This window comes from Conger conger, chromosome 12 (assembly GCF_963514075.1).
Source record: "Conger conger chromosome 12, fConCon1.1, whole genome shotgun sequence".
NCBI lineage: Eukaryota > Metazoa > Chordata > Actinopteri > Anguilliformes > Congridae > Conger > Conger conger.
The window spans coordinates 16359802-16377523 of record NC_083771.1 but is presented as its reverse complement, the minus strand read 5'-3'; the positions used below and the strand labels follow the sequence as shown (position 1 = coordinate 16377523).

At 44.8% G+C, this 17722-nt stretch overlaps 1 protein-coding gene across 2 annotated transcripts in view; it reads left to right on the top strand.

The window, feature by feature from the left end:
- The first annotated feature begins 1695 nt into the window (after positions 1–1695).
- Positions 1696–17722, top strand: part of c6 (complement component 6) — a 16457-nt gene continuing 430 nt past the window's right edge. Inside the window, exons 1-18 of one of the 2 annotated variants that reach the window (XM_061261985.1) lie at positions 1696–2233; positions 3089–3243; positions 3342–3498; positions 4398–4542; positions 5091–5232; positions 6173–6305; positions 6452–6658; positions 7357–7597; positions 7789–7914; positions 8257–8423; positions 9679–9904; positions 10082–10250; positions 11837–11948; positions 12415–12547; positions 13532–13723; positions 15601–15696; positions 16465–16552; positions 16902–17143. In XM_061261985.1, the coding sequence (XP_061117969.1) occupies positions 3098–3243; positions 3342–3498; positions 4398–4542; positions 5091–5232; positions 6173–6305; positions 6452–6658; positions 7357–7597; positions 7789–7914; positions 8257–8423; positions 9679–9904; positions 10082–10250; positions 11837–11948; positions 12415–12547; positions 13532–13723; positions 15601–15696; positions 16465–16552; positions 16902–17143 (2722 nt within the window). In that variant the 5' untranslated portion in view covers positions 1696–2233; positions 3089–3097. The remainder of the gene's footprint in view (positions 2234–3088; positions 3244–3341; positions 3499–4397; positions 4543–5090; positions 5233–6172; positions 6306–6451; positions 6659–7356; positions 7598–7788; positions 7915–8256; positions 8424–9678; positions 9905–10081; positions 10251–11836; positions 11949–12414; positions 12548–13531; positions 13724–15600; positions 15697–16464; positions 16553–16901; positions 17144–17722) is intronic. The other variant, XM_061261986.1, reaches the window with a different exon arrangement.

The window sequence follows — 17722 nt, the reverse complement described above, 5'->3', positions numbered from 1 at the left end:
ATGTTCCCCCTAATTTGTCAGATGCATTTCTCCATAAGTTGGCAGACAGAATGTTTTTGTAGACTTCTGAATTCATCCTGCTGCTACCATCATGAGTTGCATCATCAATAAAGATTAATGAGCCCACTTCAGAAGCAGCCATATAAGCCCAAGCCATGACACTTCCTCCACTGTGCTTCACAGAGGAGCTTGTATGTTTTGGATCATAAGCAGATAGCTTTTTTTCTCCACACTTTGGCCTTTCCATCACTTTGGTAAAGTTTCATCTTTGTGTCATCAGTCCATAAAACTTTATTCCAGAACATTTGTGGCTCATCCCTGTGCTTGTTTGCAAATTGTAATCTCTTCCGATTCTTACTACTAATCAGTGGTTTGCATCTTGTTGTATAGCCTCTATATAGCTGCTTTCTAAGTCTTTTTTGAATTGGTGAGATACCTTCACCTCTGCCCTGTGGAGATTGTTTGTATCACTGACTGAAGTTTTGGGTTTTTTCTTCACTGCACCCACAATGTTTCTGTCATAAATTCCAGCTGTTTTCCATAATCAAGTCTGTTGCTCAGTACGCCAGCAGTTTCTTTTTTTTTCAAGACATTCCAAGTTGTAAAAGCTATCCCCAATGCTTGTGCAATGGCTCTGATCGATTTCCCCTCTTTTCAAAGCTTCAAAATGGCTTGCTTTTCTCCCAGAGACAGGTCTCTGGTCTTCATGTTGGTTTATCATTTCTCACACAAATGCAATCTTCACAGACAAAACGCAAGGCTAAAACCAAGATTAGACATTCAGAACTATTTATTGTTTAACCATTCAATCGAACAGAACACATCTGGGCAACAAGAAACACCTGTCAGTCACATGTTCCAATACTTTGGATCACCTAAAAATTGGGTGGTCTGATACAAAAGGTGATGTGTTCTAACTTGTTTAAGAAAATACCAGTAAATAAAAGCTGCTGTCCCAATACTTTTGGAGGGGACTGTGCCATATGATATAAACTCAGTGAGCACTTTTTTATGTATTTATTCTGCTGCTGTTGTAATGCCACTGCCAATGTGTGGTTATTTGTGTTACTTTCACCTTCCTGTCAGCTTTGAGCAGTCTAAACAATAATTAAACAATATACTGTACTGAGCATACAGTAGTTCATAAGATGTGTGCATACATGAAAATATTGAAGAGTACTGAAATCTGTTGACTTAATACAGAAGACTATGTACCAGTGATAGTTTCTAGTTTCTTAAGCAGCGTTGAAAACTCCCCTCAGCCTCTTGAGTTAGAACAGAGTGTCCTATACACAACACCCCCCCCCCCCTTCCTCCTCCTCCTCCTCCCTTCTTCTTCACTTCAAACTCCGGAATCCTGCCGACAGGCTGCCGAGGCCAGCAGAAGGTCAGGAGGATCTGGGAGACTTTCCAGCTGTGGTACGGGAACAGGAAAAGACCCTTCACAGCCTGCTTTTCCAGTAAGAGGAACAACCCCATTGGAGGGGGGGGGGATAACCCATGCAACCCCCTTAACAACACGGCCCTAGTTAAAAAAAGGAAAGTTGCTGTATTACTGTATGCTTATTTCATGCTTATCAATTCTCTTTCTTACCAGCTTTCCAGGATATCCTAAATTTGGAAATATTAAAATGAAACTGTGAACATATTCCCGGGCCGCCCTCAAACAATGAGTGTCCTGTGGCTCAGGACCCAGGCTACAGTGATGTGTCTATTACATGCTCAATGATTTCACTGTGGGCAGGTCTAGGTCATGAGGTACGGCGGGAAGGTAGAGCTGACAAGGCATACGTTTAAAGGTTTATCTCGGAAGTGTATTTCATACAACATGGGTGCGAAAAATAAGTCCTTGAGGAATTTATTTTTGCTCAGGACCTCCTGAGAGACCGTCTGGATTGTGTGCGTGTGTGTCTATGTGTGTATGTCTGTGCATTCTCATTATGCCACTGTGAGTGTCAGGTCTATAATGTTCCTCAAACGTTTTAGCTATGTAATAACAATGTTGTGCATCAGGCTTATTGGCATCTGTCTTTCATCTTGGATGTATTTGACAAACATGCTGTAATTCTACTCTCATGCTGGGAAACTTGACTTCACACCCCACACACACCCCATCTAAACACAAGCGCTGATTCAACGCACAAGCAGACAGAACAGCACGACAGATGGTCTCAATAGGTCTTGAGAAACTCCAGCGACCAACTGACCGAACAGCTCTCCTGACTTGAAGCATGTAAGTAAAAATAATCTGAGTTTTTGGTATGTTGCACATAACTTTGCTCATATGTTTTGCTTAGCCTTCTGTACTAATCAAGTCAGGCAATTTAACCCGGAAAATGCATCAGTAATAAACTCTCTTTAAATTACGATGACATCACCATTTTAGAGGAACTGCACAACCAAATATAATGAAAATGACTGTTTGTTTGCATATTCAGAATTTTCCAAACCATGACAATGCAATTTAAGCTAAATTAGATGTATGCTTTAGTCAAATGACTTTATAAATATGTATATAATTAATTCAGATGTTAATAGATGACAGTCTTCAAGCATGAGATAAAATATCAGAGCTTAATAGTCTATTAGCACATTGATAATCTTGACATTGTAATTTATTCAACGAAGAAAACTGAAATAATTATTTTATTATTATTTGTTGTGGACAATGCCCCTTATGAATGTGAAACAGAAGTGCTGAATTTTAGGATTACAGCCAAGGCTACTCTCTCCAACGCCTTTCCCCATTTAGACTGTAGAATTAATCATGATGAAATTATGACATTTAAGCATCGATCTGGTGATTAACTATGTTTTAATACTTGCACAGAACGTTCAGGAACTCTCAATATGAATGCCACTTCTACATTAAAATTGCTTTCCCATATTGTGAGCAATTCTGTCGAATGTATTTCGCGCATTAGGTCCCCTAAGAAAATGAAAAAGAAAAAAAGGAAAAAATGAGAGAGTGTGCCAAAATAAGATTTTGAAAGTGGAAGACATTCTCTCTGCCTTCACTCCTCCCTGTTGGCTGCTGTGTCCATGCTGATTGGCCCTGTTTGAGAAGTTTCTCTCCACCCACACGCAGTGTCACAAAATGTCTCCTGTGGGACCCCTCCTCGCCCTGCTGGTCCTTCTCTGCTCCCTGGACCCCAGCCTGGGGTGTTACTGTGACCACTACCCATGGAGCCAGTGGAGTGCCTGCTCCAAAACCTGCAACTACGGCACGCAGAGTCGCCGCAGGTACGCTAGCGCCCGCCGAATCGCCACGGTAGCACCACAGGCCTTCTCCAAAGTACCTGGAGAACTCGCGTGATCCACTCTGTGTTCTGTGTGCGCAGGAGTGTCACATATGACCAGCATTACTGGGAGAACGCGTGTGCGCAGCTCTGTCAATGGGTTGAGAGCAGGGCCTGTAACGTGGAGGCGTGTCCTGTTCACTGTCAGCTGACTGAGTACGGAGCCTGGTCCCCATGTTCCCCCTGCGCCAAGAAACAGGTAAACACACACTCACACACACACACACACACACACACACACACACACACACACACACACACACACACACACACACACACACACACACACACACACACACACACACACACACACACACACACACACACACACATTCTGTTACATTGTTGGGACAACATTGGCTCAGGTGGTAAGAGCAGTCGTCTGGCAGTCGGTGGATTGCCGGTTGGAATCCCACCCTGGGTATGTCAAATCGACGTGTCCCTGAGCAAAACACCCAGCCCCCAACATGCTCCTGATGAGCTGGTTGGTGCCTTGCATGGCAGCCCATTGCCGTTGATGTGTGAGTGTGTGTATGAATGGGTGAATGGGAAGCATGATATGTACAGCGCTATATATATATTCAAACCATTTAAGGTTGGCACAAACAAAAGTCATTGAAGTAGGAAATAATATTATTTTAATTATAATATACACTCACTGAGCACTTTATTAAGAACATTAAGAAATGTGATCGAAGTGACTTTGACCGTGGAATGATTGTTGGTGGCAGACAGGATGGTTCAAGTATCTTGGAAACTGATACTGATACTTCACAAACACTATTCACCAGAGTTTGCAAAGTATGGTGCAAAAAACAAAAAACATCCTGTGAGCAGCAGTTCAGCAGACAGAAACGAGTTGTCAATGAGACACAAATATTCACACATACTCACAAACACACACATATTCACCCGTACTCACGAACACACGCATATTCACACATACTCACAAACACACGCATATTCACACATACTCACAAACACACGCCTATTCACACACAGATACACACTCAGGGAATTGATAATAACTCCCTCCACCCCCCCCTCCCTCCCTTCCCCTCTCTCCCTCTCTCTCCCCATCTCTCCCCCCCCGCTCAGTTTCGGACGCGGTCCCTGGTGAATCCAGCCCAGTTTGGGGGGGTGGACTGCAGCGAGACACTGATGGAAGATCGGGCGTGTCACCCCAGCTCTGAGTGTCAGATAGAGCGTGTCCAGTGCAAGGACCGCTTCCAGTGTGACAACGGTACACACACACACATTTATACACTCACACACACATACTCACACACAGTCACACACACACACACACACATTTATACACTCACACACACATACTCACACACAGTCACACACACACACATACACACACACTTATACACTCGCATACACTCACACATACTCACACACACTCACTCACATGCACACACACTTATGCACTCTCATACACACACACACACACACACACACTGTCACACACTCGCTCACACACACTCATACACACACACATGCTCACACACTGTCACACACTCATACACACACACACTTATAAACTCACACACACATACTCAAATACACTCACACACATACTTACACACACACAGTCGCACACCTACTCACACACACTAACACACACTCACACACACAGGCACGCATACACACTCACACTTATACACGCACACACAATCACATACATAGTCACACACCTACCTGTCCTTATGCACTCAAACATCCTCACACACTCAAATTCAAACTTGTGCTGTCACACACTTGCACTCCCCTCTTGTTTTCCAGGTCGCTGTATCAGCCCCAAACTGAAGTGTAACTCACAGAATGACTGTGGGGATAATTCAGATGAGAGACACTGTCCCAGAGTCAAGAAAGTGTGCAACCGGGTCTATGAGATCATCCCGGGTGCTGACCTCATGGCGAACGGGTGAGACACTGGTGTGTCAGTCTACGGTTGGGTGTTCATGTGTATGCTGAGCAGACTCCCTTCTGGACCATGTACACAATGTAATGAGAATCTAGGACAATGGCACATGGAATTAGAAAAACTCTATATTATATGACTAAAACAAGCAGGCCTGTACATCTGGAGTGTTGTGGTACAGCAAGTTTGGTGTGATCACAGTGCTGTGGTGATGCAGGTTTGGTGTGATCACAGTGCTGTGGTGATGCAGGTTTGGTGTGATTGGAGTGTTGTGGTGGTGCAGGTTTGGTGTGATCACAGTGCTGTGGTATGGCAGGTTCGGTGTGATCACAGTTCTGTGGTGATGCAGGTTTGGTGTGATCACAGTTCTGTGGTGATGCAGGTTTGGTGTGATCACAGTGCTGTGGTGATGCAGGTTTGGTGTGATCACAGTTCTGTGGTGATGCAGGTTTGGTGTGATCACAGTTCTGTGGTGATGCAGGTTTGGTGTGATCACAGTGCTGTGGTGATGCAGGTTTGGTGTGATCACAGTTCTGTGGTGATGCAGGTTTGGTGTGATCACAGTTCTGTGGTGATGCAGGTTTGGTGTGATCACAGTGCTGTGGTGATGCAGGTTTGGTGTGATCACAGTGCTGTGGTGATGCAGGTTTGGTGTGATCACAGTGCTGTGGTGATGCAGGTTTGGTGTGATCACAGTTCTGTGGTGATGCAGGTTTGGTGTGATCACAGTGCTGTGGTGATGCAGGTTTGGTGTGATCACAGTGCTGTGGTGATGCAGGTTTGGTGTGATCACAGTGCTGTGGTATGGCAGGTTTGGTGTGATCACAGTTCTGTGGTGATGCAGGTTTGGTGTGATCACAGTTCTGTGGTGATGCAGGTTTGGTGTGATCACAGTTCTGTGGTATGGCAGGTTTGGTGTGATCACAGTTCTGTGGTGATGCAGGTTTGATGCCGTGGGGGAGAAGATGCGTGCTGCAGTTCTGGACAACTCTTTCATGGGCGAGGAGTGCATCACAAACCGCAGTCGGGAGGACAGGAAGTCATACCGTATCCCGGAAAATGTTGAAAGTGTGGAACTCAAGGCATGAGAAACATGTGGACACACACATGCACACACACAAATATACAAACTCTGTGACATGATGACATTCCTCCGTTCAGAAATGTGGTTTCAGTTATCAGCCTACTTTTTCAGAAAAAGTCTATCTAAAGATGACACCACCTGCAGGTGGAGATGCTGGAGGACTTCAAAGCCCAGGATACCACTGTGCAGAGTCAGTCGGTGGAGCTGGCCTCAGATGGATCCAGTACCTTCTCCAGATCAGGTGGCGGGTTTATCTTTGTCCCCATCTTCTACGTTTCAATCAACTATCATCAGTCCCAAGGCTCCAGCTCCTTCCGCTCCTCAGTCAAGGCCTCACAGAAGAAGGCAGGTCATTTTCTCCTACCTGCCATCTTAGTGATGCACCATCTTAGTTATTCATCATCTGAGTGATCCACCATCTTAGCAATCCATTGTCTTAGCTATCCACCATCTCACACTATTCACCTTTTCACCCTGTTCACCATCTCACACTATTCACCTTTTCACCCTGTTCACCATCTCACTTTATTCACCATCTCACCCTTTTACCCATTTCACCCTATTCACCATCTCACTTTATTCACCATCTCAGCTATTCACCATTTCACCCTATTTACCCGCTCACCCTCTTTTCCATCACTCTTTTCACCCTCACAACATGTTCACCATCTTACAAGCCACAACATTAAATTCAAGCCTAAGGGCAACTAAACTCACAAAGGCAGCGAAGCAGTGTGTAAGAAGGAGCTGAAAATGTCATTAAAAACAAACTAGTTATTATGACATACTCTTACATGCCTCAGTAAGATCAGGGCAGCTCTTGGGCCCTTTCTCCCCACTTTGCTCCTCGCTTAACCTAATCAAATGCAAGTTGATTTGGATAGAAGTGTCAGCTAAATAACCGTAATGTAATATAATGCAATCGGGTTGTTCTCTGAATCCCTGGATAACACGCCAAAACTTTGTTCCTCTTTGCCTCTGATAATTTGACCTTCGACCTATCCCACTGTATGTGTCCCACAACTCTCCCTCTCCTCCCGCAGGATTCCAAATTCTTCCGCGTTCACCAGGTAGCAGCCGTGTCAACGTTCCGGACGAAGCAGTCGGACCTTTCCCTGTCCCTTCCCTTCATGAGCTTCCTGCACAGCCTGCCTCTGGATTACAGCTACGCCATGTACAGGCAGGTCTTCAAAGCTTTCGGGACACACTACTTTGGCTCCGGCACCCTCGGAGGGATCTATGACCTACTCTACCAGTATGACCGAGAGGAAATGAAGAATTCAGGTAGGACAACTCAACATCTTCTTTTTTTGTCGCTTTTAATTTTTTTCTCTTCATATTCATATAAAGGCATATTACAAACATTGAATTTGCACAGGCAAAGGGTAGTAAGGTCAAGTCAAGTAATGAAAGTTTAGTAATGAAAGTAAAAAGCATGTTGTGGTTGTGTGTGTGTCCCTCTCTCTGTTTTCTAGGTGTCACAGAAGAGCAGGCCAACGGCTGCATTCAGTCAGGATCTGCACGTTCAATCTTTATTTTCTTTTCATCATCAAGGAAGGTTCGATCGTGCCATGAAAATAAAATGTCTGAAAAACATGAAGGTATTTGCAAATTTTTTTTTTTGTTTAATGAAATGATCTTTTAACTTGCGTTGTCACACATAAATTCCATTGCTTATTTAGCCGATGCGTTTGTCCAAAGTGACTTACAGTTGATTAGACTAAGGAGGGGCCTTTCCCCCCCCGGGGCAATGTGGGGTTAAGGGCCTTGCTCAAGGGCACACACAGCTGCACCAATCTTATCATGGCTGTAAGGGGGCTTGAACCACCAACTTTCCAGGTCCTCTAACCTCAACTACACACTGACTATGCAGCATTATGACCGCTACACCCACGCTGTTAGGAGTGTGTTCAGAGTTCAGAGTTTCTACCCCATCTCCTCAGGGTCCTTCCTGAAAGCGTCAGAGAAGTCTATCTCCATGGTGAAGGGTGGCAGGGCTGAGTATGCTGCTGCATTGGCCTGGGAAAGGCAGGGAGCAGACACCAGCAGCACTGCCTATAGAGACTGGCTGGAGTCAACCAAAGACCACCCAGCCATAGTGGAGTATGAGGTACCCTTTCCCATCACTGTAGAGTATAATGTAATGTGTAATGTTCCTGTATTTGTCCTGTGTGTATTTATGTTTATTCTCGTTATTTATTCATTTTTTAAAATTGGTTAGTGTTTTCCATTTCAGTTCTCATTTGTCTTCACCTGTTATGTCTGCATCTGAATGTTTACCAGCCAAATCACTCCCCTGTCTGCGTGTCCCACCAATCGGGTGTTTACGGTAGTTTTTGGGTTTTCAACATTCCTTCTAAAACTCGCAAATTCTTACTTCCTGCTTTTTCTTGGTAGTTAAATGTTGTAAAGCACGATTCTTACTAACTACTACTAATCTAGGTTTTGTACAGTACTAATCTGATTAATACACTTACTGTCTAACTAACTAACTAACAATCACTTTTATTGGGTAGTTTAGAAATATTCACGTAACTAACTCACTAACGCAATCTCTTAGTATTTCTGCACTGTTCTGTAACTCCGCCTCCCTATGCTATCCCTGATTACTCGTTTAGTTTCAGCAAAGTGTTCGCACCTGTCTCTAACTATAACTACGTCTTCAAGCTATGCAAATGTCTACTCCCTAATCCAGAGTTTTACATGTTTTGTTACGTGCATCCAGTCCGCGTTTTCGTCTCCCTCCCGTTATTATGTTATTACCCTATTATGTTTCCCCACCTGTTGTCTATTTGTTTAGCCCACCTTTTTCCCAGCTCCGCCTAGATTGTCACCTTCCCTCATGTATTTAAACCTCAGTCTCTGCATTGTTCTTTGTCAGAACGTTGATCAGTATTAGTGCCAAATTCCTCGTAAGCCTAATTCTTGAGATTCTTGACAGACACCCCTTTGCCTTTTGATTTCCGAGCCTGCCTTGCCCTTTTGTTTTGTTTGCCTTTCTGCTTTTCTGCTTTTCGACATTCTGCTTTGTTTTCTGGTTTTGATTTTTGCCTTCATCCTTCTGTACTTTAGCCTTTTGATTTTCTGGATTTTTGACCCCTCGCCTGTTTTTCGACTATTCTTTTGCCTTTCGTTTTTGTCATTGTATTGGATCTCCTGGCTACAATTTCGGACTATTAAACAATGATTTTGGATTATCCTGTGGTCTGTGTTTGGGTTCTCAGAGCCGTACATAACAATGAGGTACCCTTTCCCATCAGAGGGTTCCTTTTGGAGCCATTGGTCTGAGAGTGGGCACTGAATGGACGTTATTTCCACGTTCAAAAGATGCTGTCTCTGAGCTGAAATGCGTTGTGCGTTGTCAGCTTTTGCCCATCCTGAACCTGGTCAGAGGGATCCCCTGTGCGGTCACTAAGAGGAGACACCTGGAGAGGGCGCTGTTGGAGTACCTGGAAGAGGTTGACTCCTGCAAGTGTGCACCCTGTCCCAACAACGGCCGACCGGTTCTATCCGGGACGGAGTGTCTGTGTGTCTGTCAGACTGGCACCTACGGGTCCAACTGTGAGAAACGTGCCCCGGACTACACTTCTGGTAAACCTGCTCCTCCTGCTGTACTTACTGTACAGTGACTCCTGGTGTGATTACATATGCCTCCTGTGGATTCCTTGTGACTCCTGGTGTGTTTACATGCTTGTGTGGATTGGGTGTGACTCCTGGTGTGTTTAAATATGCCTGTGTGGACTGGGTGCGTGTGTGTTCCTCTCTCAGAGGCAGTAGATGGGCGCTGGAGTTGCTGGGGAGCTTGGAGTGTGTGTGACTCCTCCATGAGGAGGCACCGGGTTCGACAGTGCAACAACCCTGCCCCTCTGCGTGGGGGGAAGGCGTGTCCCGGGAGCGACCGGCAGGAGGAGGGGTGCCACGTCTCCATCTTCCAAAAGTACGGCTTCATCAGCAGGGGCGAGACGCTGTAGTGAGGCTGTGCAAGGCCGTGTTTTTACAGCGTTTATTTGTGAAGCGGGTGGCACGGATGGTGCAGTGGGTAGCACTGCCGCCTCACAGCAAGGAGATCCTGGGTTTGAATCCCCGTCGGCCGGGGCCTCTCTGTGTGGAGTTTGCATGTTCTCCCCGTGTCTGCGTGGGTTTCCTCCCACAGTCCAAAGACATGCAGGTCAGGCTGATTGGAGAGTCTAAATTGCCCGTGGGTATGAGTGTGTGAGTGAACGGTGTGTGTGCCCTGCGATGGACTGGTGACCTGTCCAGGGTGTATTTCCTTATTGCCTTTCACCCAATGTATGCTGGGATAGGCTCCAGTCCCCCTTGGACCCTGTTCGGGATAAGCGGGTTCAGATAATGGATGGATTTGTGAAGTGCACTCAACACACAGCTTTCCAGCTGTGGTGTAAACCATTCCAAATCACAATTTAACTTTTACCGCAGGAAGACTTTCTCGTTAAATGATAATACTTAAAAAGAAAGAGCACAACATTTCATACCTTTTTAACATTTGTTAGACTGGAGCACATGAGTGATGCACTGTATATGCACTCAGTGAGCACTTTATTAGGTATTTATTAGACTTTTTTTCTCTGCTGGAGCCTATCCACTTAGAGATTTGAGGCATTGTTTGTTCAGAGATGATCTGTTGCAATGTGTGTTTTTTTGCATTACTGTCACCTAATTGTCAGCTTTGACCAGTCTGCCCCTTCGCCTCTGACCTCTCTCATTAACAATGTGTTTTTGCCCACAGAACTGCTACTCTTTGGATGTTTTTTTTTTTTTTTTTTTTACACCATTCTCTGCAAACTCTAGAGAAATTGCATTTAATTGCTGCCACATGATTGGCTGATTAAATATTTGCATTAACAAGCTGGTGCACAAGTATACCTAAATTGCTCACTGAGTATATAGACTAGCCGAGCATAATCTTTACTTTATTACTACTTATTAATGCAATTATCTAATCAGCCAATTGTGTGGCGGCACTGCAAGGCATACAGTCATGTAGATACAGATAACGAACTTCAGTTAATGTTCACATCAACCATCAGAATGGGATGATTGACTGTGGAATGATTGTTGATGGCAAACAGTGGATAGGCTACAGCAGTAGAAGTAAAAAAAAAAAGAAGTAATAAATACCTAATGAAGTGCTCACTGAGTGTGTATATATATATGTATATATATATATATATATATATATAAAATATACATTTTTTTATTTTTTTATTTTTTATCTTAGTACCGCAACACGCAAATGCATGAACAATGTATGAACCGCTTACCTAGCCAAACAATGCTTACCTAGCCAAATAAAACATAAAACATATATATATATATATATATATTAGTATATATATTAGTATATATACACTCTGTGTTTATGCTTGTGTGCCCATGTGTGTCTGTTCATGTATGTGCTTGTTTATGTTTTTCCATGCATGCGTGTGTCCTTGTTTGTGTGTGCAATTCATGCATGTGTGCCTGTGTGTGTACTTGTGTGCACTCCCCAATGTCTCTCTGTAGGCAGGACGTCTGTATCAGTGATGATGAGTTTGAGGCAGAGGATCGGGATAAAGTGGAGCCTGGCCCTCCAGGATGCCCCAGACCCCAGCCACCTGCAAACAGCTACCTGAGGGTAAGGTAGGACCCCTTGCAAACAGCTACGAGAGGGTAAAGTAGGCCCCCAGTGAACAGCTACGTGAGGGTGAGGTAGGCCCCCTGTGAACAGCTACCTGAGGGTAAAGTAGGCCCCCAGCTAACAGCTACCTGAGGGTAAGGTGGGTCCCCTGTGAATAGCTACCTCAGGGTAAGGTAGGCTCAGGCCTTCTGCTTACTGTGCCTGGATGGTGGAGTGCCTTTTTAGCTTTACATAATGCTAAAAATATAGATAATATTTCCGTTTAATTTTCTGCATCAAGTCTCCTGAGAATAATTTGTTTTTTTTTACATTTCAAATGGCTTTATTGGATTGAATAGAAATCAACCGTTGTTGCCAAAGCACTCTATAATTTGCAACATTAAACACAATAAAGATCCAATATACAATATACAACAATGTAAATGAGTTAAAAATATAATGCATTCTCTCCTCCCCCCCGCAGCGGGATAAGAAGCGCTATGACTTCGGGGAGCAGGAGGAGATGCTGTGTTTCACTGGGTTCGAGCTGCAGGGGTTCCAGTACCTGCGCTGTCTGCCGACGGGGAAATGGAGCGATCCGCAGGGAACGTGTCTCAGTAAGGATGAGAGGAGAGAGGGAGCCAGCCACGTTTCAGTCTCATTCCATGTGTTTGGCATGTTACTAATGTTAGCTACTGGGGCTTCTGGTGGGAATGAAACCAGCCGCAGGTCTGTCCTTTATGACTTCTTCTCCTCTTAACGTAAATCAGTTTTAAAAGTGCCCACAATTGCACATATTTTGAAATGTAGTATGTTCAAATGAAAATGAATTATTCCCACAAAATGGAGAAATCCGGCAAAATGTCTGGCCCTCTGTGACAGACTGAATTCTGGGGTTCTGTACTCTGAGCAGATGAACCGCTTCCAACTGCAGTTAATCTGCCTGTTCCCATGACCGGTTTGTGGAAGCTGGCTCACACCTTTTCTGGTTTTGCACACACACACACTCACAGAGAGGGTGTGTGTGACACTGTGTGTGTGACGCTGTCTCTCTCTCACAGAGAGGGTGTGTGTGACGCTGTCTCTCTCACAGAGAGTGTGTATGTGACGCTGTCTCTCTCTCACAGAGAGGGTGTGTGTGACACTGTCCCTCTCACAGAGAGGGTGTGTGTGACGCTGTCTCTCTCTCACAGAGAGGGTGTGTGTGACACTGTCCCTCTCACAGAGAGGGTGTGTGTGACGCTGACTCTCTCTCACAGAGAGGGTGTGTGTGACACTGTCCCTCTCACAGAGAGGGTGTGTGTGACACTGTCTCTCTCACAGAGAGGGTGTGTGTGACGCTGTCTCTCTCTCACAGAGAGGGTGTGTGTGACACTGTCCCTCTCACAGAGAGGGTGTGTGTGACGCTGTCTCTCTCTCACAGAGAGGGTGTGTGTGACACTGTCCCTCTCACAGAGAGGGTGTGTGTGACACTGTCCCTCTCACAGAGAGGGTGTGTGTGACACTTTGTGTGTGACGCTGTCTCTCTCTCACAGAGAGGGTGTGTGACGCTGTCTCTTTCTCACAGAGAGGGTGTGTGTGACGCTGTCTCTCTCTCACAGAGAGGGTGTGTGTGAAGCCGTCTCTCCCTGATGGCATGACCCCGCAGCCCCAGAAGGAGGAGTATTACATTGGGGACGGGCTGGTGCTCACCTGCGGGTCTGGCCTCGTGCCCTCGGGGCCCCAGTACTACACCTGCGGGGCCAGCCTTACATGGGAACCTCTCGTCCCTGAGGACATGCACTGCAAGAGCGGTAGGTTAGGCACTGCCTCCAGCAGCCTATGACTTAATGCTGCACTGTTCACAGAATGGTCCCTGGAATGTGAATCAAAAAAACCTTCCCTGGATGCAATGCAGACAGATGACTTCCGATCATAATAGTGGCCCATTGTGGAGATATGCTCTGTTTACATTGTGAATACATTTGCACATATTTATCCCGTACCTGTGTCGTGAGCCACGGACCCCTTGCCGAGCTCAGACCTCACGTTCCCACGAGCAGTGCCTCACAATGAGGTGTCTCGGGGACGAACTCAAGTACTCCGAAAGTCCTGGAGCCCTGGTAAGTTCTACTGAACTTCCAGCCCAGTCTCGAAGTGAAGGGTGTGATGCAAATCTGGTAATCGATGTCCTGTATTCAATGTATTCCCAGTGTAACACATCTCTCCAGTGTAGCAGCCGCGCTGACCTTTCCCCCTGTACTGCTAAAGAATCTTTATCACATATGATTATAGTAAGATATACTTTATTATAATCAATCAAAAGATTAGAGTTGTACAGATTACAGTGTACATATCATCTTTTGCAGTTTGCTAATCACATGCAAGTTACATATACCCCTCTTAGCTCTTTCTAAATTACCTTTCCACCACGATGTTTAAAAATCAAGGTACACCCTTCCTATATCCATCCTCCTCTTTGGCCTTTACCTTATCTTATGGCTCCCCCTTCACGGAGATAAAAGCTACTGAACTTCCATTAATACAATGGGTACGAACACCCCTAAAGTCTACTACTTATTTATATCGTATATAGTATCTTTCTAAAAAATAAAAGATATAAAAATAAAAGGAAACTTATAATGTATTACTTCTATGTATTACTTTTCCTACTTCTACAAGTAATATAGATTATAATTACCACTCATGCCCTAAATATAGCCATCTCGTTTTCTGCGGGATTTGATCCCTCCTCCTTGCTGTTGATGAGCTCTTTGAACAGCTGCATTGGTTTGGGAATCTGGGGCAGGATCAGGACCCAGACTTTCGAAAGACGTGACTTTGCACTTCGTACTTCTCCTGCCTGTTGTCTGGAATGTGCACTGGTATTTCTTCGAACACGTCGGGGGTTTTGCAGTGCAGCCGCAGCATATGCCTCTCCTCACTGACACTGAGGTTAGGGGGGGAGGCTTCAGGTTCTTGCGTGGGTCCAGCAGGAAGGTGTTCTGTAGCGTGGAGGAACCCCGCGTCCCGTCTGTTGGCCTCCAGGTGCAGTTCACGGCTCCAAGCATGTTGTAAAAGCCCTTTAACTCTTTCACCAGCTTTTCTGTATGATGAGGGATGCGCGTGAACACCTCTTCGACATCAGTCCTGCTGTCACAACTCTTGGGCTGAGTCCGCACCGCGTACGTCACTCCTCTCTCCATATCCATATCCTGGAGTGGCGCGCAGAGGGAGCGCGCCACTCCAGCTTGACTACAGCTGTCTTGTGTTGCTCTCTCTTCACCAGCTCGTAGATATCTTCTGAAGCCAAATTCTGGGATCCTGCTCTAAGGTCTAAAAACTTATCCCTTATATATCTTTTTTGCATACAAAAGTGTACCTTTTTTGATAAGAAATGCCCCCATTATGTCAAGCGGGAAGACATTTATCTTTTATATAACCTGTTTTTTAATGACCATATTAATTATTTCTGTTTTTCCAATTGTCATTTTCTCATACCTCAAAAGAACTGTCCCCAATATTTTATTTCATGGGCCCCTCTGGTTTGGGAATTTCCACCATCTTAATATATGAGTGGAAAAACACTAGCCCTTATGTTGTTTTTAATGAACCTATTCATCACTGGTGTCTGTGTCAGTTTCATAATCTCTCCTTGACTTCCTCCAAACTTTGATCTCATGTAAGCCAGACGTTAAAGCCTGCCACCATCTCAACACACTCTTCAGGTGCCCCTCTCCACGGCGCCTTAAGGGATCTACAAAGGACATCCAGCCAATAGCTGAGTGTAAATCATCCGCCATTAATCATTAATTTTCTTTCGGTATTGACATCCCTTCCGTTTTCCTTATTTTTGTTTTTCTTTAGCCAGGCATTGTGCCCCTCCCCTGTAGGGTTGGGGTATTCTCAGTCAGAACTTTAACCTTGCTCCTTAAAACCCTAAATCTAAGTCCCCCGACTTCAGACTCCTCTACTGACAAGTATGGCTGCTCATTCTCTGAACCACATATTTTTCTTCTTACGGGCATTCTTACTACCACCTCGATGGCGTGTGCGAGGGGTTAACAATGCATTCCTTTCTAACCCATCCCCCGTCAATCTCTCATCAGGGGGGCCTAGGGCCGGGTCCTCGACACCTGTCCCTCAACCTCATATCGTAAATACTTTGCGCATACTGGATTCACATACTGGATAGTTTGTACATATTTATTCCACATCATTTCTGCTCCTACTTCATCTAATTTTGCTTTGTTCTGTTATAATTATTGCCATTGTTTATATTCTGTATTGCTACTTTCGTTGCTTCTTTAATTGTATGTCTGCTAAAATGCCTGTAATGTAAAGTGTTGCTCCTGAATGTTATTTGTATTTGTTATAGTCAGTCTCTGTTGAGATTGTCAGAGTCATTCTGATCTACTGAATGTTATTTGTATTTGTTATAGTCAGTCTCTGTTGAGATTGTCAGAGTCATTCTGATCTACTGAATGTTATTTGTATTTGTTATATCAGTCTCTGTTGAGATTGTCAGTCATTCTGATCTCGGTTCACCCCGCAGTGCTCCAGTTCGTCCCTGATACAAGCTGCAAGAGGGGGGAGAAGAGAGCCGGCTCTGAGTGTGTGTGTTTTTCACCAGAGGAGTGCCGGTGAGTGACCAAACACACACACACAAACATACACACAGAGAAACAAACAGACACATAAACATATACAGACACAGAAACAAACACAAGTATACACACACACACACACAAACAGATACAAATGCACAGAGACAAATACATGCATATGCACTTACACACACACACACACACACACACAAACATACACACAGAGACAAACACATGCATACACACAGAAACAAACACATGCATAGACACACATGCACACACACACACACACACACACACACAGACAAACGCCCAAATAGCACTCTTTATGTTTCCCTGGGTTGAGGGTTGCTGTGTGTGAAGTGAAGGTTGCTGGGAAATGTAGTTTGTACAGAGCGGACCTCTGCGTGCTGGACGCAGGGACTGGCGGCGTCGAGATGAAGTCGGCCTGTGCCTTCCATGGTGGGCAGTGCCGGGGAGACCCCCTGTTTTTCCTGAGCGAGGGGGCATGCGCTCCGGATCAGGATAAGCTGGAGTGGGCCCGATTCAGAGCCACTGTGGCTAACCGCAGCGAAGTTCAGGAGCCCTGCGGCCCTGACACCTGCTATGAGTGGGAGACCTGCCATGGTATTACTGTTATTACTGTTATCATCACCATCACCATCATTATCAGTATCAGTATTACCTGTAGTGCTAGCAGTACTATGAGTAGCAGTAGCTGTAGCAGTAGTTGTAACAGTATTAGCAGTAGCAGCAGTAGCAATAGTAGTCGTATTAGCATTATTATTAGTAGTAGCAGTATTAGTAGTAGTAGTAGTATTAGAAGTAGTACCAGTAGCAATATTAGTAGTAGTAGCAGTAGTAGTAGTAGCAGCAGTAGTTGTAGTAGCAATATTAGTGGTAGTAGTGGTAGCAGCAGTATTTGTGGTGGTAGTAGCAGTATTAGTAGTTGTAGCAGCAGCAGTAGTAATAGTAGCAGTCTTAATGGTAGTAGTAGTATTAGTAGCAGTATTCGTGGTAGTAACGCAGTGGTCATTTTCTTTCTCACTTTTTTCTCAGCTGTACTAGTAGTAGAAGCAGTAGTATTAGCGTGGTCTTAGTCAGCAAGCGAACATGATATTTAGTGAATTCACAGAAGTCTCGACTTGCATACGGTCAGTGATGTGTCTCTCACTTTAAACACGGCTATATGCCGTAGTTTTTTAG